The sequence below is a fragment of the Camponotus floridanus genome, unplaced genomic scaffold (assembly GCF_003227725.1).
Source record: "Camponotus floridanus strain SB8 unplaced genomic scaffold, Cflo_v7.5 scaffold71, whole genome shotgun sequence".
NCBI lineage: Eukaryota > Metazoa > Arthropoda > Insecta > Hymenoptera > Formicidae > Camponotus > Camponotus floridanus.
In genome coordinates, this window is record NW_020229840.1 from 198,602 (window position 1) to 224,186 (window position 25,585).

General features: G+C 29.9%; 4 protein-coding genes across 10 annotated transcripts; 2 read left to right on the plus strand and 2 right to left on the minus strand.

Annotated features, from left to right (window-relative positions):
* The first annotated feature begins 1,383 nt into the window (after window positions 1-1,383).
* Window positions 1,384-13,160, plus strand: LOC105251289 (uncharacterized protein PFB0765w). 3 transcript variants are annotated; one of them, XM_025413909.1, is made up of 29 exons: window positions 1,384-1,727; window positions 3,011-3,109; window positions 3,183-3,266; window positions 3,431-3,588; window positions 3,719-3,807; window positions 4,011-4,097; window positions 4,727-4,892; window positions 5,033-5,258; window positions 6,390-6,543; window positions 6,745-6,874; window positions 6,953-7,180; window positions 7,248-7,421; window positions 7,542-7,702; window positions 7,840-8,122; window positions 8,244-8,358; window positions 8,464-8,578; window positions 8,662-8,784; window positions 8,995-9,348; window positions 10,003-10,173; window positions 10,251-10,406; window positions 10,495-10,602; window positions 10,679-10,954; window positions 11,057-11,111; window positions 11,194-11,332; window positions 11,409-11,517; window positions 11,810-11,919; window positions 12,058-12,199; window positions 12,315-12,418; window positions 12,501-13,160. In XM_025413909.1, exons 2-29 carry the CDS (start codon window positions 3,012-3,014, stop codon window positions 12,568-12,570), a joined length of 4,185 nt encoding a protein of 1,394 aa, XP_025269694.1. In that variant the 5' UTR covers window positions 1,384-1,727; window position 3,011; the 3' UTR covers window positions 12,571-13,160. The 3 variants fall into 3 exon arrangements, with proteins under 3 accessions (XP_025269694.1, XP_025269693.1, XP_025269695.1); XM_025413908.1 differs by having other exon boundaries at window positions 1,385-1,727; window positions 11,191-11,332; XM_025413910.1 differs by lacking the exon at window positions 4,011-4,097 and having other exon boundaries at window positions 1,385-1,727; window positions 11,191-11,332; window positions 12,501-13,159.
* A 275-nt stretch (window positions 13,161-13,435) lies between these two features.
* On the minus strand, window positions 13,436-17,062 carry LOC105251207 (G patch domain-containing protein 1 homolog). 2 transcript variants are annotated; one of them, XM_011257822.3, is made up of 4 exons: window positions 17,042-17,062; window positions 16,700-16,809; window positions 16,231-16,609; window positions 13,436-15,994 (listed from the first exon to the last, which is right to left on the minus strand). In XM_011257822.3, the coding sequence occupies exons 2-4, from the start codon at window positions 16,761-16,763 to the stop codon at window positions 13,606-13,608; spliced, it is 2,832 nt and encodes a 943-aa protein (XP_011256124.1). In that variant the 5' UTR covers window positions 16,764-16,809; window positions 17,042-17,062; the 3' UTR covers window positions 13,436-13,605. The 2 variants fall into 2 exon arrangements, with proteins under 2 accessions (XP_011256124.1, XP_011256114.1); XM_011257812.3 differs by lacking the exon at window positions 17,042-17,062 and having other exon boundaries at window positions 16,700-16,970.
* Window positions 17,063-18,091: 1,029 nt separating this feature from the next.
* On the plus strand, window positions 18,092-23,794 carry LOC105251196 (ubiquinone biosynthesis protein COQ9, mitochondrial). 4 transcript variants are annotated; one of them, XM_025413906.1, is made up of 5 exons: window positions 18,092-18,301; window positions 21,269-21,466; window positions 21,728-22,071; window positions 22,156-22,380; window positions 23,609-23,794. In XM_025413906.1, exons 1-5 carry the CDS (start codon window positions 18,247-18,249, stop codon window positions 23,621-23,623), a joined length of 837 nt encoding a protein of 278 aa, XP_025269691.1. In that variant the 5' UTR covers window positions 18,092-18,246; the 3' UTR covers window positions 23,624-23,794. The 4 variants fall into 4 exon arrangements, 3 of the variants coding, with proteins under 3 accessions (XP_025269691.1, XP_011256093.1, XP_025269692.1); XM_011257791.3 differs by lacking the exon at window positions 23,609-23,794 and adding an exon at window positions 22,537-22,793 and having other exon boundaries at window positions 18,093-18,301; XM_025413907.1 differs by lacking the exons at window positions 18,092-18,301; window positions 23,609-23,794 and adding exons at window positions 20,632-20,802; window positions 22,537-22,793 and having other exon boundaries at window positions 21,294-21,466.
* Window positions 23,508-25,195, minus strand: LOC105251179. Its single transcript, XM_011257766.3, has 3 exons — window positions 24,645-25,195; window positions 24,008-24,534; window positions 23,508-23,901 (listed from the first exon to the last, which is right to left on the minus strand). The coding sequence occupies exons 1-3, from the start codon at window positions 24,927-24,929 to the stop codon at window positions 23,535-23,537; spliced, it is 1,179 nt and encodes a 392-aa protein (XP_011256068.1). The 5' UTR covers window positions 24,930-25,195; the 3' UTR covers window positions 23,508-23,534.
* Between the last annotated feature and the right edge of the window lie 390 nt (window positions 25,196-25,585).

Genomic DNA, 25,585 nt, shown 5'->3' on the forward strand with positions numbered 1-25,585 from the left:
AATACGTTTTATGGAGCAATTTAACTTTTTAATTTAGCATTCCATAATCATTAGAAATTTTTATTTCTTAATGCAATTATAAAGGAGTATGGAATATTTTATAGATATATTATAAAGGAGTATGGAATATTTTATAGATAGAGATAATACATTTTTGTATACATCGGGAAAAAAACAGATGTGGGCTTAATAAACATTGTAAAGAAAAATTTAGTTTTATAGTTCTCTTATAAACCTGTATGAAAATATAAAATCAAGGGCAAAATAAAAATATCTTTTATTAAAGTCTTCAAATTTAGTAAAAAATAAATTTCAACAGTGTGCAATAAATTCTCTTTGTATTAAAGTGGTTAAAGGATAAGTGACATAACATATGCGAAATATTAAGATATACATTCGATATATGTATTAATCATTTTAATCATAAGGTGTTACAATAAATATATTAATTATTACTGTTTATATAGGTATATTATATTTTTTGTACGATGTAACATCGACGAAATATTTCAAAATGGTATATTAATAAAAGTTGATAAAAATAAGTAGTTTTTATTTTGATCTTTTCTTATATATATTTTCGTTATATATTTTTTTTTCATCGTTTCGAATATACATTTTATTCCTTTTACCTTAAAAATAATAATTTTCGTGAAAGTATTTTATTAATATAATTATTTATTTATCTTAATTATTCATAGATTACGATGATTGTACGATGCTATTTTTCCTTTTCTGTACTATAATATTAACTACGTATTTAATTATTCATAGATTACGATGATTATACGATGCTATTTTTCCTTTTCCGTACTATAATATTAACATTCTTGATTATGTAAAAAAGTCATTAGTAAAATTAGATTAAGGTAAGTAAATAGTAAATGGTACATATTTATTATCGAAAACTCATTATGATAAATTTATCCATATTTACAGATATATATATAATATAATAGAATTGATCAGTTAATTAATCCGAGGTTGAATCTCAAAAAATGACATCTAATGTGTGCATATGTTATATTAAAATATACATTTAATATAACAGATTCTTTTAAGATAGATAAAAGGAAAAATCTGGCAATTTTTCGAATGAATAATCGCGATATATCACCTTCTTATGTATAATAGAACTAAAATAACAAAAATTCAAATTGTTGACTTCCAAGTTCAATCGTGGCAGTGTTTTTGCTCGCACAATTAAAGTGAAAAATTGAATAGAGAAAATTTTGCTTCGCAGATACGCGTGCATATATAAACGCATATACACAGACGCGTGCATAGTTTTGAATGTATTTTGCTGCTTCCTTATATTTATAGCTAGAGATAAATATACATTTTGGCATATGTCCAAAATATACCCGCACACAGTTAGTTCGGCTACGGATAAAACCCGTAATAGCGGAGCTGTGTCAGTGCTATTAGTGATGTACGTGGCATAAGAATCTTACGCGAACGCGTAAAAAAGAGAAGAAATGCATAAGATCCGCGAATAGAGGCGAATTTTCTCTTTTTTTCAAGGAAGAACGAGATTGCGAGAGAGACTGTCTTAAACGATGCGAGTGTTGCCCGATTACGCAAATATGATGGGATTACCGTGTTCATTCAGAATGGAAGCAATTCTGAGGAATCTCCATTTCTGACCGATCGATCAGCATAACTTAAGATAAATTTCATTCACGTCGGGTCCGCTATATTTGTGGATTAATATCGATACCTATCCAGTAAGTAGTAGTACAATGTACAATTGTACAAAGATTGCGTAAGAGAGATATAGATCGCGATCGCGATCAATGTGATGTTTTCTTCATGATGTCTTTTTTATCCTTCTCGACTTTTTATTCTTTGCTTTATGTAGACAAGAGATTGAAAAAAGAGAAAAAACATAGTATTGAACTTTGATCAATAAACCGCAGGTATATAATTCTCCAAGTGCCATTCCTGTTATGTATGCATTGCAAAAAATATGCGAAGATGAGACAGTACAGTTCGTCTTTCTAGCAAAGAAAATTCGATAATTAAAATCATTTTTTTCATATAATTTTTCATATTAGTAACTTTTATTTTATAACAATAGTATTATATTTTTCAAGATTATAATTTAGTGAAAATTTAAAACAATATGAATTTAATAATTTCAGACTTTTATAAGATAAAAAAATAATTAGATAAGATAAAAAAATAATTTTTATGATATTTTTTTATCTTTATGTTAATATCAACATAACGATATTATATATTTTTATCTTTATTTTTTACCTAGTGACCTAGGTGACTTTTAAATGATAAATAAAATCATGATAACGTTATAATGATACCATTATAAGTTTCATGTTCTACCTGGGTAATGTCAATATAACGATGTATAACATGCATGATTCTTACTTTGGATTCTTTTTTAAATTCACCAGTAATTTTAGATATTTGTGCAAACATAAGCTAAGAATAAGAGAGTAAGAATTAAAAGACAATCCATATCGGTAAATTTATCAAAATTACTTTTCTTTTTTGATGAGAATGTATCTTGTGACGTCAATCGATTGTATTTACATTTGCCTCTCACGTGCTACAATTTTTTTTCCTTTTTGCTCTTCTTTGATTGTGTTTCTGTAAACAATATTATTCAATCCAGCGTATCATGTAACGGAATTAAAAAATAAATATACATAAGAAAATATCTTATCGATAAAAGTGCTTAAAAGAAATTAAAATATTTTACTTTTATATAAATTTTTTTCATGTTTTTATAATTATTTTGATAATTATTTTTTCACGCGCGCGTATTTAAGTAATATTATTGATAGATAAGAAAAATAGAAATATATATGTATTAAAGTAGCTTTAGAGACTAGCATGAAAGATATTTTTCTGTTGGGTTAATTATTATAGAGATAATTAAACATTCTTTTTCTTACACTTTTTTTACTCGAAAATATAAATATATATTCGTGTAATTTTAAGTGCAGATGATATAAGAAAATAATTGAAGAAAAACGTTTGTACACAGAATGCACTCCATGTATTCGTCTAAGAAAGGCGATCCTCTTTGCCCTTTGGGTTTTCATCCACAAGTACGGTGGCCAACGCGTTGCAAACGATGTTTTAGGTAATTATTTTCAAAAGTCAAAACATTAAGATAAAATGTGTATTTTAAATTATATGCTCGAATTGATCTTTAGAGATTATAAAGAGCATGGCGGGAGAAGAAACAGTCTCGGAGACATCACATCTTCTTCCCCTAGTCTTTCTTTGGATTCATCGCGGTAAGTTCTGTCGTCATAGATTGGATAAAATGCTTATTCTTATATAATGCACATCTGTTATCAACATGTTACTCGAAATTTGAATATTTTAATATCTTATGACATATTTAAAAAATTTTTATTTTATATTTCGGATTAACTCTTATCACAAATAAATGTTAAAGCGGCGCCGAGAGCAAAAGGACGTGGTCTTCCGCTACTAATTTGGCGAAAGATGAAACCAAGAATAACTATTCTCAATCAGCGACGACAACCGGATGGACATCTTTGATGGATCTTTCTGCCATAGATAAGGATACCCAAGATGCTCCCAAATTAGAAAGTAATAAAAACGAAATATGGATAATAATATATTAAATTAATGTTGGAAAATTTTAATAATTAAATTTCTAATCAGATTTTTAAATTATGTTAATATTTAAATTATGTTAATTTGAATTTTATTGTTACAGATGTTAGAAAACCAGCAAAGCTTCAGATAAAAAATGTAATAAGCAACAACGAAGGCACTTCGGATAATGATGTAGAGTTTATAATTCAGGTATCTCTTTGTTACTTAAACCATTAGTGCATGGAGAATGTTTTTTGTCGCAATAAAACACACGCACGCTTGTAAACTTCTTTTTTATGTGAAGATGTCTTATACCGACTTAATTGTACAGCAGACGGTAGTATAGTAACATTCAATGATAAAAGTGAGCAAATATAAGATTCCATTTTGCGCTCTCATTTATCATACTTTAGGTAAAGAAATCACGGCCAGCACCGCCAAAACAGGTGGTTGAGGATGGCCTGGATAATGTCATGGTAAAAGGAGAGGAATCCGAGAAGGTGAGACAATTATCGCTCTCGTTATTTAATGTACACAAATTATTGCGATAAATAATAATTATAATATATGTCGTCCAACGTGTATCACTGTATGCACTTGTATATACATCAACTTCATAATGTTGTCATTTATGAAGCACGTGCGATCATCTTCTTCCGATTAATCGACTTTTGATAATCTTGCTCTGATAAACATCAGAAACTTTTACTAAATGCACTAAATACAATTTATTCAAATGTTAATTAACTTAATCAGATATTAACTCTCTGTGCAATCGTAAAGTTACGTTTCTGTATATAATATAAAATAAGTTACAAAAAAAATTTCGAAATCTCTACGTATATGATAATATATTTACATATTAAATATATTTTTAATCTTCTTTTAAATCTGACTTCTTTATGTGATAGAAAATAATTTTGCGCATATACAAGAATGCACCCGATAAAAATGTATTGAATTACTGACAAAACCATCGTTATACAATATTTACATTACACTTTTTATATGACTTTTTATATGAAATATATTTATATAGATTATATATATATAAAAGTCAGAACCGAGAGGATTAAATACAATTAGATATGCAAATAACATAATTAATGACTATGCTTACCTCTCGCAGAATGAGATAGAGAAATTAAAATCCCAATTAAATGATATGAGAGCGAGATGCGAGAAAGCGGAGAAAGAAAAAAGCGAGATGTTGCTGCGTCGATTGGCGACTATGGAGACGATGTCGAACAAAACATCAACGAGTGAAGTGGCAAAACTACAAAAGAAAAACGAAGGTATTAGTTTCTCAATTTTGTAGAAAGTATGTTAAACAAAAAAATTCTTTTTCGTTATAAAATAATATCCCTTATTGCATTTATTGTATTTATTTAAATTTATTTAAATTTAATCATTATATATCATATTCGTATTTTAGTGCTTGTACAAGAAAAAAATTTATTACTGACAAAGATAAAAAATTTGGAGAAGGAAACGATTGGTAAACCGTACAGGGGTGAAAAGGACAGAATGCATGACGAATTACGTTCGAAACTTAAGGCGGCAGAAAACCTTTGTGAAAGTTTAATGGACGAAAACGAAGATATGAAAAAGGAAATTAGACAATTAGAAGAAGAGATTTATGAATTGCAGGATAATTTTAGGTATTACATTTTTTTGCGCTATAAAAAATACCATTAGGTATCCTACTATCCTATACTATATTCCGCTTTGTGATGTATTATGCATGTTATTTGTTGTACTGTTTCAGAAAATTACAATCCCTGTATTAATTTTACATTTAATAACATTATTTCATACATCTTTATACATTACTTCATTAAAGAGATATTATATATGTTATTTTATGATATGTGTAAGGCATAAATCATTTTAATAAAAATATTATATGGCTTTAATTTTGTTTTAAAATTATCGTCTATAACAACGGCAATTTTTGGTATTACAAGATTTATATTGATTTATAGTGACTAATATGTTGACAATGTTTTATTCGAACTAATTATGAAGTACGACTCTCTCGTTATTGCTATAAATTGAATGATTCTGTTAACTCAGAGTTTTTAACATTGTTTCTTATATATTTATCAAAATCGGTATCTCTGTTCCTTTTGGTGAAAATTATTGCTGTATATCATTTTTGCAACAAGATTTTTACTGTTCTAAAATCTTTATTCACACAAACATTTTTATACACGGAAAAATGCAAAATAATATTGCATAAAATTGAATTATTTCATGTAAAAATTTGAAAATTTATATGTCGACAATAAGATGTGTCTCGAACAAAAGGATCAAAATCTTTTGCAAAATGAGCTATATGGATTGTTGCAGGACGACGATTTGCAGACAGATTTGCGACGTATGTGATCCTAACACGACGACACCCTTGTATTTCGTCAAATACGGAACCGTGGGGGTATCCTTGTTTGGTAATCGAGCTTATATAAAATTTATAAATTTTTTATTGCTTTTATTGCTTTTTTTGTGGGATCACATTTATTTTTTGCGAACGAGACGCAAAAGAAGTCTAAGCGAAGAGATATTGAGAAAATTACATTAAAATTTCACAAGATTTTTTAGGATTCTTAAATAAAACTCTATGTGAAATGTTATACTTTTTTTTTCATTGATAAATTTTATATAACATTTCTTTCATGCGCGCGTTTATAAGGAACAGAGATACTTAAATGCCAATCAAATCCCAATGATTATACTGCATACATTGCAGTGCAATATATGTTATTTATACGAATATAATTTTCGTACATAAGGGACGAACAAGCAGACGAGTATACCCGTTTGCGAAAAAGTTTGGAGCAATCAAACAAAAATTGCCGAATATTATCGTTCAAACTGAGGAAAGTAGAACGCAAATCTGAAGAATTAGAAAACGAACGATCCGCTCTAGAGAAGAAATATGAAGAGGTAAATATAATATATAAAAAACTAAAGAAATATTATACTCTATTAATATTTAAAAAAAAAAATATATAATGATTAATTTTTCTTGTGTCCTACATATTATTAAATATTAAATATATTAAATATTAAACATATTATTAAATATATTCACTAAAGAGAGATTATAAATTTATACTGCATGTAAAATATTTCTATTTACCTTAGATGAAGAAAACAGAAGAAATTCTGCAGAAAGTAAGTAACGCATTCCAGGAAAGAACGCAAAAGAAGGCAACAGATACCACAACAAAAATGCAACTCAAAAAGATGGTTGACGAAATGGAAAAGGAAATAGGTTTGTTGTACTTTTATAAATTTCGCTAAAATTAAACACATTTTATATTAATATTTCAAACGATTATCAATACTTTAGAAGACATGCTGAATATTTTCTCCAACATTAAAAATGGACATAATGTAGATATACCAGATATGAAATCAAAAGATAATAATAATTTAAAGTACGATAAACTTCTAAAGGAACATGAACTCCTTAAAGAAAAACTCGAATCTGCTGTGAAAGAATTAGCCAGTGAAAAAGAAAAGAAAAAAGTTCAATCAAATGTAAAAGAAGATACTAAAAATTTGGATTTACAAAATGGTACATCTATCAATTAAAATTATATACGAGATGATTAAATGTATTTAATTTCTAAATTCTATTACAGTGAAAAAGAAGTTAGATGAAGCAGTCACTTTACGGGAAACTGAAAGAAAAGCGTGGGATAAAGAAAAATTGGCTCTTTTGGAAGAGAAGGAAAAATTGAAATCAAAACTTTTATCGCTATCAGCCGAGAAATTAAAAATTTATAACGAGGTTGTACAACTGAAAAAAGACATCGGTAAGCTTACATTATAATTTTAATTATATATAAATTTTAATTATGTATAAATTATATATAATTTTAATTATATAAAATATATATAAATTATAAATACATAACATGATTTTTTAAATATAGAAATTGCTAAGTCGTCGGAAAAAAATACTGCAAAGATGGAAGAAATAATAAATGAAATAAAAGAAAAACTATCACAAGAACAAGAAAAGTGTAAACGATTACAGAATGATATATCATCGTATACCGAAAGAGAGACGAAAATGTCGCAATCTATAACATCTGTAAGTATATTTTATTTTTTTTTATTTTAATATATATTTTTAATATTTTCTTATAGTACATTAAATTTTTAATTATTATTTTATATATGTCCTTTTACATATATCTTGATCGAGTTTTATGTTTTCGGTAAAAATAGATGGAACAGGCAAAAACTAAACTCGATGCTGAGGTGAAACGTTTGAAGAAGGAATTAGAGAATTCAAAATCTACTACATCAACAAAAATCACGGATTTAAATGCAGAGATTGCGGCACTTAAGCAGGAAAGTGAAAAATTAACATCACAACTTGACAGTGAGAAAGAAGCGAAAGAAACCGAAATAGAAGCGCTCAAGAAAAAGATAGCTTCCTTAGAAAAAGCCGGACAAAATACAAAGCGCATGAATGAGATGAAACAGACTTACAATGAGAAAATTTTGAGTACAGTATCAAAAAAATATTATATTAAATATTTTATTTTTAATTTTTATTTTTTCATTATTTCTTTGTTTCTGAATTAGTCCTTTAAAATCATATGGAGATAATGTGATAAAATTTTCAGATCTCGAGAATGACATTAAAAAACAACAACAAGATCAAGAGACTCTAACTAAAAAATATCAAGACCTTATGAAATCAAAGCTACAACTTGAAAGAGAAAATGAATCTTTGAATAGGTAAACAGCAATTCGACACTAACTGTGTGAGGAGTAAGAATTTACTGTCAACAATATTAAATGCTTCGTGTGACTTTCTTCATTTAATCTTACGTTTTATTCTAGCAAATGTTCAGAGTGTAAAAAGGATCTAAAAAGTATTCAATTAGAACTTGATGAATTACGTAATTCAATAAAAACGAGAGAAAACGAGTGGCGATTAGAAAAATCTGCTCTAGAAGTATATTTTATTATCGATTATTAAATCTATAAATTACTACAAATCTTTTTCGAAAATTTCATTCCTTTGATTTATAATTTTAGAGCCAAATTCGTGAGAATCAGTTACCGAATAAAGTTATTGTGGCAGAATTAAATAATGAAATTAATACATTAAAGAAAGAAAATGCCACTTTATTGGAACGGTTGGAAGATATAAGGAAAATGGTAAGTACGTATTTAATTTCTCGTTACTTCGAGAATGTATAGAACTGTATCATTCTATTATCATACCTTTTTGTTTTTTTTCTATAAATTTTGTTTCTTTCTCCTATACTTATTTTATAAATATAATTTTCTATTATTGTATCTATATAATTGTTTAGAATTTATGTAATTTTGTATTTATATAATTTATATAATTATATAATTTTGTAGAACGACGACTTGTCTGCAAAATTGAAAGATTACGAAGCAGTATCAAAAATTCATCAAGTATTAACACCCGATACTACGGCACTGGAATCCGAAATCCGAAAATTAAAGAATGCCCTGACAAATACGGAAAAAGCCAAAAAGGCAGACTTAGCGCAATGTAAAATGCGCTACGAGCACAGGATTACGGCGATCAATGATGAGATACAAGCAATCCAGAATCAATTATCGCGATATAAACGCGAGCGTGATACTTATAAACACATGTTGGAAGGCGCGCAAAAAACTATAGGCGAGCTAAAGCAGACAACGAGACAAGGCAGATTATCCAATGCGTCCTCTGGAAAATCAGACGAGGTTAATACCTAACGATGCAATTTAACATTAAGATACTTTTGTGTATCTTGCGTTAAAGTTATTATAAATTAAGAAAAAACAAAAGGCAATTACGAGCAATCACAAGATGTTGAGTGTGTAAATGTAAATTTAGTATATATTTGAGTGAACGTTTCGGTTCTTTCTTTGAACCATCTTCAACAATACAAAATACCATTTAAAAATTATAACTAATACATATATTATCGATCGATCGTTACAAAATATATTATAATTTTGTAACGACCGATCGATAATATATGTATTAGTTATAATTTTTAAATTGTATTTTGTGTTGAAGATGGTTCAAAGAAAGAACCGAAACGTTCACTCAAATATATACTAAATTTACATTTACACACTCAACATCTTGTGATTGCTCGTAATTGCCTTTTGTTTTTTCTTAATTTGTTTAAATTTCTGACGAGCTAAATAATAATTTGTAGTTATTATAAATGTTTTAATATTGACTATTCTTTTCGTGATGGAAAAAAATTATTTTTTCATATTAACATAACATTAACTATTATCAATTTAATTTATATAAATTTATGAAATATTATATAAAATATATTACATAATATTTGTAAAAATTTAATAATTAATTCAATTATATATGTATGCCTATTCTTTAAGGATGAAGAATCATCAAGGGCTAATGTGTTAGTATTAGAAAAACAAATCAGTTGCATGGAAGATGAACTTTCTGAAACAAGATTGGAAGCCTCCAGACTAAAGGCCGAGTTAGTTTCGGAAAAATCTGGGAGTCACGTTAAAGTCTCTGAATTGCAATCTCGAATTAATGAGGTAATTAAAAATTTAGTAGATGCGAATAATATATTTGCAAGTCTGCTTATATTCACATTTATTTCTTGCAATTGCAGTTGGAGGAGGAGCGATTACTCACCAGCGGACGTTCGAAAATTCCAGGATTGAAAGTGCGAATGGAGTTAGCTTGGCAAAAAGAGAGAGAAGAACATCAAAGATTGCTGCAGGAAACGGCAACGCTAGCGCGAGATTTGCGGCAAACGTTGTTTGAAGTAATGATTAGCAATTTAATGCATAAATCAGATAATATAGTCCATTCGCAAACTTTTTATTTACATCTCTACGGATGCTAATTTACAGATAGAGAGAGAGCGCAGTAAAGAACGTCTTGAAAATAAAAGGAGACAAGATCAATTAAAGAAAGTATTCGATGAAGAAAAAGAAGAAAATAAGAAAAAATTACTAGAGGTATAATTTTAAATGATCTATTAAATATAGAGGCCATAATTCTTATTTTCTTAATCGTGACTGCAATCGATTCTAGCTGCAATGCGATCTACTTGAGCTGAGGGATGCGCACGCAAAATTAAGAACGAGCAATGAAAAAATGAGACGCGAGAAAGAGCGGCATGAGAAAGAAAGACACGAACTCAAAGAAGTGATATTGACCAAGTGCAAATTGGAGCAAACTGAGCTGCGTAACATTAATATTCTTATGCAACAAGTTCAAGATTTGCTACAATTGTTCCCTGAATTAAATACTATAACAGAGAACGGAACATCCGATGCATATACACCAACTCCGCCGAGACGATTAAGGGTATAAGATATGAACATTTGTATAATAATAATATAATTAATATTTTTTGTAATCGATAAAAATATAAAAAATAATAAATTATCTTTCTCTAATATTTTTCAGGGACCAAAATCAAGAGAATCATCACCAATGTTGGAAATGAAGAACGACGTAAAAGGTATTCATCAATAATATAAATAATTTGTTTGAATTTTAACATTTGTACATATCGTTTTAAATTATATAAATGTTTGTAGTAGGCACTCCAATACTCGGAGAAAGAACAGAGAAATTAGAATACACCATCAAAAAATTAATGGACGTAGCGAAGGAACTTAAAGAATCGAAGAAAATGGCAGATGAAACTAATTCAACGCGATTGAAAAAAATGGGAAAGAGGTGAGTTTTGTAGTTTCATATCAAATTTCTCTTGGAAACTATCAAGAACACGAAAATTATTATCTTGTTGCTATAGATCAACGTCAGTAGAGAGCGATCCAGGAAAAGGAGTGGTCTTGAATCGCTCTAAACCACGTTTAAAAAGAAAGAGTCTCTCTTTGGAACAAACAACTGGACGTCAGCAAGTGAGTATAGGCTGTTTCATATAGAACAAAAAAATTTATGAAATATGAAAAATAATTCTTTTGTATGAAATAAATGTGTTTTATACAAATATAATTTTTACCTTCATTAGTTGTATAATTTTTTATAATTATATGGAGCAAAATTTCGATTCTAAATATAATTTTATTTAAATCTAAAATAAATTTCATTTGCAATATCCATTATAAAATTATAATTTAAAAAATATAATTTATTTTTAAAACTCCCAAGGTTTTTATTATAATTACTCACTTTTGCATTCAAAAATTTTAGTCTCCAGCTATTTGGGGCACCGATAGCAACTTGTCGAGCATGCAATCATTGGAGGGATCAGAAATTGATTCTCGCGGAGCTAGTTTGCAGAGAGATTCCAGTGTAGACAGGTATTTAATATTATATATTTTTTATAATTATATTATACATATTTTTGGGTTCATACGAGTTCATTGGATTTATCCTCGAACGCGCGAAACATTGATAAAATAACAAGTATTCCTTAAATAAAATTTATTATTGTTTAGTCGTCTTTCTGGAGGATCAACAAAGAGCGAAATGTTAGACCGAGACAAAAAATATGGTAAAGGAATAATACGAAAATTAACACACAAGTTAACTAAATCGTCTAGCGTAGATGACCCAAACATGACCGACTATTCGCTGCAGGTAAGAAAAGATTTGAATATTTGGAACTATTTTTATTCGAATAAAACATAATATATATATATATATATATATATATATATATATATATTTATTAAAATAATCGAATATTTGACAGACATCTGGTTCTGAAACCAGCATCAATGAAAGCAGTAAAATGGAGAAGAAGAATTTAAAGACGAAATTAACAGCTATATTTAAAAGAGGTTCAAGAAGCAGCAGGTATGCAAAAAAATTTAATAAATATATATATATAAATGTACACATTCATTAATAAAGTTAATGTACTTCCCTCCCATTTCAGTGTGGAGAAAAAAACTGGACCTAGTAATTCCAGCAGACCTGCTTCTAGAAATTCCATGACATCAGATTAATAATCCCATATGTGCGATCTTACTAAAGGACTTGATACTTTACCTAAACATTGCGATTATTTTTTCCTAAAAATATAACGTTACATTCGACTATATAATAAAAAAGCAGACTGCTCAAGTTCGTTTTTAGATATAATCAGAGAGTACAGTCGGCATCAGGTATGCATGAAATTATGTACGTTTAGAGTACGTATTCAGGTATGAATATTAGATAGGAAATTCCACATAAGGAATCTACGTTTAAATTTTCGCAAAGAATAGAAACATATGTACATGTATACGTGTATTTCTGCACATCTCGAGTACACAGTTGATTTATTTAATCCTTAAATCACGATGTCATCTATGTCGTTTTAATATCCAGTCTAAGTAGTCTCTATTTAATTCATTCACTTTAAGTAATTTTTTCACAGAAAAACACGCGCAAATCGAAAACGATCCGTGCATGATTATAAGTGAGTGTAAAACATATGTACATATCCTTATAAAAGTGTAATACACAATTATTTGGAAAATATAGCATATAAAGTTACTGGTTGTGTCCTAGAAATTATTCATTTATTTTAAAACCGTTTGCATCAGAAAATTAAATTTTTATTATTAATTTTACCACATTTTATCATCAAAATGAGCGTCTCGTGCAACCAGCAGCATCTACGAACAAAATATTTTTATACAAATTTAACATATAGTATGTAAAACCTTTGTTTTCTGAACTTCAAGATTATCTAATGATTTTAAATTATATTCACATAAGACATTCAAATATATATAAGTCAAATCAAATATATATTTTCTCAATTTATATTACAGCTATATCTACCATATGTATAGAAAAATAAGTGTATAAATATTTTAGGAAAGAGACAGTGAAAGAGAGAAAGAAATTTATCATAAAATAATATGGTTCTAGTAGAGCGTGAAGTTATAGAAGCTCAGGCATCTTTATGTACAATTATTTTAACATATATTTTAACGTAAAATCACTTCACATTATGAAGCTCAGAATTGTTAATGAATAAAAATAAGCAGAAATTAATGTTTCGAGCGCTTCTCTTTCTTAGATTTTTTCTTGTGCTTGGAGTTTTTATGCTCTTTATGTTTGTGCTTCTTTTTTTCTTTCTTTAATTTTTTCATTTTGTCTCGCTCTACCCATTTCCCGCCGAGTGTCGAATCTTCCGCAGTTTTTGATACCACGATGCTACGAAACACTGGCTTTAACGATTGGTTCACGCTATCGACTTCTGTTGTCGCAGTACTTTCCTGCTTTAACAATCTTTGTGGTAGAATCGGACCATACATATTTGGCGGCATCGCAGTCTCCGCATCTTCGATTACATTGTTACAATCCATGAGATTGTCTTGCATTTCATCAATCGTTGGTAAACTGGTTTCCGAAACTGATTTGGAAGCTGTACTTTCGTCATTAACGCATTTCGAATGCGTTACCAAGCTATCAAGGTCTAATTTTGCGAAAATACCGCGTGGCGGTGATGTATTTCGTTGACTGTTTATCTCTTTCGGATCTTTCCCGATCAAGATCGATTTGACTGTTTCGTTATCAACCTTCTCTTCCGGCTCGCTGTCCTCGGAATCCTCACTGCTGCTAAGGAAAATTGCCTTAAAGAGATCCTTCTTCTCATTTGACTGATCTTTGACTGCAGTACCGATTTCTTGCTTCTTTTCTATTTCTTGAATTGTTTGATCCTTTAAATTATCGCTCACATCTTGTTTAGCATTTTCCGATGTTGTAGAAAGAATATTTTGAATACCCTTGCCGAAAACTTTCTCGTAAGAAGCTTCGAAAATTCTAAACTTTTCGGAGACGGGCTCTGAAGATTGATAATCAATCGATGAAATATTATCAGTGTCAGAAATGACTTCGTTTGTACTCTCTTCCGTTTTCTTGGATAGTTGAGGAACTTCTTCCATTTGTATTCTCTGTTGCTCTGTAGCTTTTGTGAATTTGGATGAATTACACCAATCTAAGGAATCAAAGATGGAGAATTTTACCGATTTCCGATCTGTCACGATTGGAGCGCAGCCAATTTTCGGTTCGGGAATATTGAATCTTTTGCAAACGATACTTGCAGGTTTCCATTCGCTTCGCTCTCGCGTAAGTTTGCCAAACATCTTTAGTCTCACTGCTTCCTTTGCATCTTTCTGCGGATCCGTTTTGTCCATCGTGGGGTCAGTGCTATGTATAAACTTATCCACCATATAATTATTCGACTGCTCCAACTTCGCCGCTTGCTCGAATTCCGTACATTCTTGTTCTCTCTCCCATTCGGTCATAGAAAGTGGTTGGATAGTCTCGAGTTTATTCCTCTCATTATTTTTCAAGAAAATAAGATATTGCTCGAATCGTCTCTGTTTGTCCGGATTGGACGAAAACAATTTTGCACTTTTTTCGCTTTTATTCGAGGGATCATATTCTGTCGAGGTTTCCGTGCTTGATTGTACGGATGTAGAAGCAGATTCTTTGAAATCTTCTAATGTTTTCAAACTACCCGTGTCATTCTGTTTGAGACCGTCAACACCACCTTTGACAAAGTTTTGGGCATTTAATTTATCTAACCATGAATTGCCTGTTGTTGTTTGTTGATTCTGCAATTTCTTTCTTTCCTCCGTTTGCTGTTTACCATGCAAATTCAAAGTATTGGAAATGATATTCGAGGCGACAGATGTGCTTGATGACGGCTTCCTTAAACGTTCATCAGGATCTTCTAAAATCCGCGCTCTATCTACGGCGTTCAATGGCTCTCTGCGTTTGCCATTCTCTACTGGGATTGCAATCGGCGGATAGAATCTGCTTTTTCTAACAGCGTGTACTGGCACAAAATCCTTTGGCAATTCCGGTGGTTTGAAGATTTTCTTGCTTACTAATCTCTCTTTCGCACGAACGAAACCGTCTAAGCAATCGATTTGCGAGCTAGTTGGAGCGTCCTGCGACCATCTTGTCTTCGTCTTACGCTCGGGGCCCAGGGCAAAGTCGTAACGCGACATATCTTCTTTTTCGTATATATCTTCGTCATCGGCTTCGAATGCACCAACCCCGAATGCTTGGCCATGAATCGATAATTTCTTGTTTTTATCTTGAACGCAAAACGCTGGAGTATCGAATAGGTTGATATGGCCAGAGAGGATTTTCCGTCTGTCTAACCCCGAGTAGCCAATACCAAAATAATTATCCTTTGGCTTGCACCTGAATGGCTCATAATCATCAGGCGCGAAAGTAATATTAGTAGAATTATCATCCGAATCCTCTGAATTGCTTCCTGTTATTTCAGGATTACCCTGTGTTAATTTTAATCTTTCATGACGTTGCTTTATCTTTTGCTTTTCTCTCTTTGTGAGTCTGGAACCTACACCTTGACCAGGTTTCCAACCCATCTTCTTGAGCAAGACAATACCCACTGTTTCTCTGAAATTACAAAAAGATATATTTAATATAATTAATATAATCTAAAAAAAAAATATAATCTAATATATTCTAAAAATAATTTAATATAATTTTAAATATAAATATATATAAATAAAAATTAAATGTAATGATAAATATAGTCAATGTATTGTTAATTCTCTGTAAATTAAAAATGATAAATATTTAATGGCAACAAAGATCAAATTGCACCATTATTATTTTTTACAAATACTAACTTGACAGGTTTTAAAAGTTCTTTTAATACAGGAGCACCAGGGATGGGTCCATTATTGTCCTGACTTATTCTCTCTCTCTTTTTTCCTTTCTGTCCATGATCAGCATAATCGCTAGTAGCTTGAATTCCTTTAGGAGCGATTCCAAAGAGACTCGTATCCTCTTCATCCATAAAATCTTCCGGTCGTTGAATGATGTTGTCTGCCTTATTACATCTCGAAGACTTAAACTGCTGTGGTCTCCAACCATCGCGAGTACCAACAGTATTGAAATATCCCGCTGAAAAACCACCCGTAAATGCTCCATGAAATCTGCGTCTACCTTGGGCATCATAAGCATATTGATCTTCGATCGTAACAGGCTTTTTTCGTGGAATATTCTCTGCAAAATTAAAGAGAGAGCTTTGATATAATACAAATTTATCAGACAATATATAAACTTGCATAAAATTAATTTGCACCATATACGAACCTTCGTCCAAAGGGTCCAGAGGAACACCAAACGTCACGTAATTTTCTTCCTCCGAGTCGCTCATTTTGAAACGAGTTTAATTCTTGGAATGTATTTTTTCTACTTGATATCTGTAATTAAACATCAGAATAAAATCATGCGCTGCAAATTATTCTTGTAGTCATCTGAGAGGTTAAAAGAGAAATAGCGCAATCCACAAATATACGAAAACTTAGCAGACGATGTTATATTCCTGATGATACACAACGTGCGTTCATTTATCGCAATAATACGCTATAACCAATCAACGATGCACCATGCATGAGAGTGCGATAGAATAAACCTTTAGGTTTTTATCTTTACCTTTTTAATAATATTTTTTATATTTAATATTTACATTCTACGTGATTGAGATTTAGAAAAATTATGTAACGCATTTCTTAGAAATCCCGTCGATTAATATACGCTATCTCTGTCACTTGTCTGATATGCACGATATATACAGGGTGAGTTTTACTTCCTGTGTCAAACTTTTTATCATACGAGAGATTGTCGACTGCAATTTTAATAAATTGATCGATATACAGATGTCAGTTATTTGGATTGGCCATATATAATATGTACAAATTAAAAAGTGAATCAAATTATGTGGTACGGATTTATTATTATTATTATTAAAGCTACGTATTATTATTATTATTATTATTATTATTATTATTATTATTATTATTATTATTATTATTAAGAATGTATTTCTTATGGAACAATTGTGTAATTTTATTTTAAGAAGGAAGAAAATTTTTTGCTACACACTTTTAACGTATAAATCAATAATAAAAATTTAAGAATCATAAAAATAAATGCGGATTTTGAAATAAAGTTTTATAAATAAAAAATTACACGTCGTCTACAATGGCAGTAGGATTAATGGATTAAAGCAGTAACTTAAGAAATTGACCAATCACAGTTAAGAATCAAAAGAATACTCGACTGTGATTGGTCAATTTCTTGAGTTACAGCTTTAATCCATTAATCCTACTGCCATTGTAGACGACGCTTTAAAGTGTTAAATTTAAAAACTAAATTTTTAAATATGTATTTCTACTGCTTTAATATATCGAATATGTATACATAGCTTTAATAACAATAATAATAAGTATAATAATATATATATTTAATAAGCATAATAATAATACGTAGTTCTAATAATAATAATAATAATAAATCCATATCACATTTGATTGAACTTTTAACTTGTACATATTATATATGGATTGATACGATCGATCCAAATAACTGACATCTGTGTACCGATCAATTTATTAATTAATTGCAGTCGATAATCTCTCGTATGATAAAAAGCTTGACACAGGAAATAAAACTCACCCTGTATAACCTAATTCTCGCTTATATAGTCATTTCAAAAGTGGCGATCTTAGTACGTTTCGGGACGTCGAGCCGACACGCGAAATTCGAATACGCTACAAGAACAATAAGAATATGAATGCACGCGGTTCATTTGAACATTCATTGATTACGAATATTTAATATTTAATTCAACTGGCGAGATGGCGATGCTGAATTCTTTTCGTTCAGCACGAAGCAGGTTTCCAATAGCTGATGGTAAGCGAATTCTTGCCCCTAGTATGTTGAAATAATTCTTTGCCTTGTCAGTTGCTGGCTATCGATTCTCGCTATCTTCTCTCTCTTTCTCATTTCTTTCGCATTTATTTATTTTCTTCCCAGGTTTCAATCGCTATCATAGGCTGCGGTCGGGAAGACGCTCTGGATGCTTTGAAACATCATTCTATCTTTGTTCTACATTCCATGAGAATAAAGATAGAATGATGTTTCAAAGCATCCAGAGCGTCTTTCCGATCAGCCATAATCACTCGTCGATTGCAATCAAGTTTCGTAAAGTCACGCTGTAAAATTCTGCTCATAAATATTATTTATGTCGAGAAAAACAGCACTTGAAGCTCTTTCTTTCTATCTTATCAGCTGTGTAGTGAGAATGTAAATATATCGTGACCTTGTCCAGCGAGATAACCTCACAGTTTTACAAGTCACGATATCTTGTCCAAAGTATCTGGAAAAAAAAGAAGAAATATATTTCTACTTTATCTATTTAATCGTCGAGCAGCAGAAATATAGTTAATAATTTAGGAAGAAAGCGATATATTTCGAAATATCAAATATATAAACATATATATATAGGATAAAAAATATTTTTTGAAGGATAATTTTTTGCTTGCGTCCAATATTGTGCGTGGTTATTTATGTTCAAAAAATTTCTTTCATAATCGGAAAAAATGTCGCAAATATTCGTCAAACGCTTCACCGGTTTCCTGGAGGATCATAAACCCGAGGAAGCTCTGAGACTTTTCACGACAGAGAGCAATAAAGTGATCGAGGATTCTGTAAGTGAGATTGTGTCGATTACCGCTACTTATCTCACGGAATCTAATTTGCAATCTGAGCAAGAATTATTTGAATGCTGCAAGAATGTGTTAAATGTCATAGCCAAGAAGTGTAATCCCATGGAAACTGTATTGGAGTTCCTAGAACAGATAGAATGTTTGAATAACGATATCAAATTTTGTGCCATTTTGGAACCATTAGGTATATGTATGATGAAAATGCAGGATAAGAGTAAGGCTATCGAATGGTGCATCAATACCATCAAATCATACATCGAGGATTTAACATCGTTACATGATGCTGATAGTGATAGAATTGTGAATGTATATAGAAGAATTATATTATTCTTGGAACCATTAGTGCAAGAAGTGGTAAAGATCAATTCTAAATTCGAGGAGGGATCACTGCTTGGAGATTATCTTTTGAGCTTTCTTATTTCTCTGTGCGAGAAGCCTTTCTACTACTGGAACGAAAACATTATTGAAGAAGCGATATATAAAGAACTCTCAGAGAAAATAATAACATTATCATTTTTCCTGACTGGAGATATATTATACTTTTTGAATATTGTTAGCAAACGTCGTAGAAATATCATTCGCAACAGAGTGCAAGAAGGATATTTATATACTGAAAATTATAAGCGTAGTATGCTTTTTGAATCAAGTGTTAATATATCGGATTTGGCCTATGCTAATTTTTATTGTTACATAATTACCAAAAATGATTATTGGAAAAAAGCACCACAAATTTATAGTGCTTATTACATTTTTGAAACATGCGCATATTTTTTTGAAATTTTGCTTTGCAAAGAGGAAGATATTGTAATTTCAAATGGATTAATTTTTATGGAAACTGTTATAAACCGCATTTCATCTCGATCTGTAGATCCTGAAGTGTTGGGACTAAAAATATATTCAGATTTATTTAAACCAATTATTAAAATAATGATTTACTGTAATAGTGATACAAATCGAAAGAAGGCATTATGTGTTTTTCAAAAATATATCGAAATATTCAATATGGAAGCTAGATATTCTGTTATCTTATATTTGTACAAAATTAGCGATCATTCTGGTTTATTAAGTTTGATCATTAATATACTTAAGTCTTCTATTATCGATTGTCTTAACTCAACTCCACAAAATCCCCAGTTTCTTGGAAAGAATTTGGAACTGATGCTGAAAAAGATTTGTAATTTGCCATATGGAAGTTCGTCAGATTTAGTGGAGATATCAGATGAAGTTATTACTGTACTGAATCTATTGAGATTCTTGTTCATCAGAGATAAGCATAATGAAACGGGTATTTGGAATATTACAGATATGCTAGAAAATGATTATTTGAATCCGTTGAGAGAAGGAATAGATTTGTGTAGAGCGCATTGGAAAGTGAAGATAAAAGACTTAGAACAACAAAAGAAGAATTATAATAAAATACACGATTATAGTGAGATGAAAAAGGTTGAAGCGGAAGTCATATTAACCATCGGCGGTGAACAATTACCGATGATGCCACTTCCAAAAAAAATTTCTTTTTGTTATCAAGCGATAAATGGTCTGGATGTAATGGAAAGTGTTCTTATCCGAGTTAATGAATGCATGGATATGGCTCATAAAGAATTCTCATTGAATGTGCTAAACTAAAAGTATGAAATTCAACAAAATATTGATCATACTTAATAATTGTATACTATTAATTTTATGGTACGGATCATATACATAATTAAACAAAATTTTTGCTATGAAAAAAGTTGTAAATTATCTAAAATTTAAGCGTCTGTAAAGCAAGTACAACAATCTACGAATTTAAAAAAAATACAAAGAGTTCTGATAGCAGTTGTAATGATTGTTCTGTAAAAATTCTATCATTGTATTGTCACAGACACAAAATTTAATGAAAATTTTTTTTTAATATATTTGTTTTATTGATTAATATCTTAATATAAATCTTTGTTGTGTGATTGGAATAAATTATATATGTCATAACAAAATATTATATATATATATATATATATATATATATATATATATATATATACATATACATATACATATACGTATACATATACATATACATATACATATACACATACACACACACACACACACACACACACACACACAATCTAATATGTAGATCATTTTAAAGGATAGATATTGATTTTACTAGGTTTTAGACATTTATGGACTTCCAGGGCTTTGCTGAGCGATCAATCTGAAAATGATAATAACAAAAAGAAAGAACCACAACAGTTTATACATGAGGAGACCGATGAGGAATATGAGAAAAATATTAAAACAAAAATACTTTGCGCTTCTCTGAAATTTGTCCCTGAGATGGGATGGAGCAAACAGGCTATCAGTGCTGGTAAATTTACGATTCTTTTATATGCTATCCGTTTTGAAAAATTAGTTATCTTATAATTTTGATTTTGATTTTTGGTAAATTAGATTAGTCTTTTAGATAAAAAGTACTTGAAATGCTAATTTAAAAATAAAAATTTCCAAAGGATATTTTATGTATAATAATGTAAATCCATATAATATTAATGTTTTGTCGTTATTGATATGTATCGTTTTAACATAAAAATAAAATAACATGATGTAATTGAAAATTATGATGCCAAAGGTGCCGAGTCGATTGGATATCCGGGAGTAATACACGGACTGTTTCCAAATGGTGGTGCGGCTTTAGTGCTGCATTTTTATTCTATGTCCAACCATAAATTAAATCAGATGCTAGAAAAAGAAACATTAGCGATTGAAACAGATCCTTCGAATCCACGAAAGATGCCAGAACAACAAATTCATGATGCCATAGAAACACGATTAAGAATGGTGATTCCCTATAAAAAGACCTGGTCACAAGCACTTGCTATCATGACTCTACCACCGAACGTACCAACTGCTTTAGCGAATTTATTAACTTTAATCGATGATATCTGCTATTATGCCGGCGACAGGTCTGTCGATGTAAGTCATAACTTTATTTATAAGCACAAATAAAACATCGTTCAAATATGCTATTTAAAAAACATGGCATATTATTTTAATTAGATCAACTGGTACACCAGGAGGATGATATTAGCAACCATTTATAAGGCCACTGAGTTGTATATGTTGCAAGACACTAGTGAAGATCATAAAAAGACTTGGCTATTCTTAGACAGACGAATAAAAGATGCTTTACATGTGTACGCGATGCTTTCGAGTTCTGCTAAATCATCACCGGATGAAACATTAAGCTATGTCACAGAAATGGCGACTTCTGTTTTCGTAACGGTAAATATTTTTCTTGTATTTATTTTTTATAATATATTATATTAACAGTTAGTAATAAAAAAATTTAATTCAAAAATTTAGTTTATTAAAAAAATTTGTAGTTGAAATTAATTCAATCTTCGATATAGATCTTGCATATATATTTTTCTGTTCTAGGCGCGTAATATAGTTGGACTGAGTTGGAATAGATAGATTAGAGAAAATTCTAGAAAAAAGGAAGCTGTAGATATTTATAAATGAGCATAATTAAAATATTTCTTATATTAAAAGTTTTTTCTTTTTAAATACCTGATCTCATATGTGAAGATGAATATCAAGAATATTAATTAGCAAATATATATGATTTTGTAATTTATTTTACATAGTATTATATTGTAACAAAATCTGTACAATAAAATAGATAGTAAACCTTATTTTCTGCATGCAAAATATAAAGATATAAATCGTTTATGTAAAGCTACCAATATTTAACAATAGATTTAAAAACATTTTTGTTTATTCTGCAATATTGTCATAATTAAGTATAATCGTCCAGCATTAATTTCATATAAAAATTTGGCTAATTTTCTACGTTCTGCCATTATGAGAAATAGCAAAGAGACAAATTTTAGTTAATAATTTATAAATTTATCACAATAATTATAAAACGATTATATAACATTTGTAATACAAAAATATCCTTTTTTACTTCAATAAGAATTTGATAATGCATGTAACATTCTGTTGAAAAATAGATAAAAGTAATATTAATTTTTTTATCATTTATAAATTATTATTATTCAACTATATTTATAAATTATATACCTTCACAAACTTTTCAATAATGAATAAAAACATCATCAATCAAGGGAAAACATTTTTAATATAGTATAATATATAATAAAGAGAAAAATAAATTTCTCATATATATATATGAGAAATTTATTTTTCTCTTTATTATATATTATACTATATTAAAAATGTTTTATATATATATATATATATATATATATATATATATATATATATGTTGTAAAGATCATTATTATATATTGCCAATTTTGTCATTAAAATTTATCTCAACAACGTTTTTTTAACAAGTCTTAAAATCTTTTTTTAATAAAAATAATTTCTTTATTAATCTCTTTTTGATATTTATTTTTTTGTCCATTATATCAATAATGTGCTTCTTGAATATATCCTTTGATAGTTTGTGGCAAAGGCAATTTGTGTATATTATCTCTTCTAGTATTCTGGCGAATAACAAAACGACAAAGATACTGCAAACTCCTTACTTGTGTAAACCTGCTTACTGGCTTTGTTAATCTAACCGGAAATGATGGATATCCCGGATATTTCGGCCTTGAGTAACAAATGACAGCAGATTGACTAAAATTCATGGAGTGATTTATCAAAGCAGCTACCGAAGTAAAACCTTCACTCTCTGTACATTGATTACACAAAGAAAATAGACCGCCGCTGTGTTCCATACGCGCATGCAGCATCTTCCCAGATGATTTAAAACTAAGTGTTAGGACGTATCTATATAAAGATGATTATATTTAGCATTTTACAAATTCATATATATTACACTCATATTTAATATAAGTAAAACACACTACAAAATTAAATTATCTGATATATATACCTATCGTCAGATGAATCTCGAACCAAGAATGCACCATCTGGTTCAGATATGAGCTTCGTATCAGCTTCATCTCCTGATATAGGACCCCAATACCATCCATATTTGCTTAAATTGAGCAATTCTTCCGCAAGGCTTGCTTTAACTTTATGTTCATTACTTAATGTTTCATTCATATTGCAAGGAACTTTCCCTATTGCACTAGGAACTGCCGTTATAGCATCAGAACAACTAGGCATTGCATAAACAGTGTCATGTGTCAATTCGTCTTGTTGCCTGGTAGGAACTATAAGAAAATTCATGCCAGTTGCACTATTATAATATTGTGTATTACTATTATCTATATTTTCTCCAGTATGGCAAGAATTTTCAAGTACATCGCCCAATCTATTTTCATACAAGGGTTGTCTAATCGATGAGATCTCTTGGTCATTATTTGAAGCTTCTCGCTCTTGGCAAGAATTAAAAGGTTCAATGACGGGTATAATGTTGCTCTGATTTGAGGAAGGACTTACATCTGTCTCTTTACTCTGAAAAAAAAAATAGTAAAAAAAGTTATTTTAAGAATATGATACTGTTTGCGAAAAGAGCAGATATGTATAAAAAAAAAAGGAACAAATAAGAAATGATATTTGCTTACCTTTTGTTTGGATTTGCACAGATTTTTTATTTGCAAGTGTTTCCTGATATTCTTAAAAAAATCGAACGACACCTTGCTACTCGAAGGACCCTTTAACCTATGCTCCATATCCTTGGTATCGTTCGCCGAGTCGTTCCTCTTGCATTCTTGTCGTGGATTATTTTCGCGTCGCCAAATAAAGGTCGCGAATCTCCCGCTTGTCCCGTGCTTCGACTTTTGTCGCGCGCCTACTCGTTCCATAGCGGTACTCGCAATCGATTCCGAATCGGAATTCGGATTTATCATGTTTGAGTGCGATACACGAGCTCTCCGAAAAGTGAATTATTATTATTATTACACCTGTCGTTTTCGTCGCGGCACCTTGCACATGCCATCTATTTTTTGCGGCCCCTTTTCGTGACCGTAAACACAACGGTACTCCCGGAATTATCTCGAAAATCGCAGCACAAACTATCAAAATTTGTCAGACACCAATGGAAGATCGGGAGATGTCGCCCTTTTTGTTAATGCCATTAGTACTTCGAGCATCCAACAGAGTACACTTCGATCGACACGCGGCAATGTACTAGATGAAATTGCAGGGATGAATTTTTCGAATGAAGACTGAGGATAAACTTTTAAATTGACTTTTGATAGAAATATTGATTATAATTATTTAAAAACAAAAGAAAAAGGAAAAAGTTTTTGTAATAAACTAAGAAATTGTAAAGAATAATACTATCATTCAAGTAATATTACAAAAAAGGTAACTTATAATGATATTAATATGAGAAATTTAAAAAAGAAAAACAAAATAGTCTTACAACAGATTTATAATCTATTTATTTCAATAATTAAAACTGCAAGATATTGGATTCATAAACGTATAAATATAATGTATCTCATTTTTCTTTTTTATAAGAATTTTTATATAAATTTGTATTTAATTTCATTAATTATTT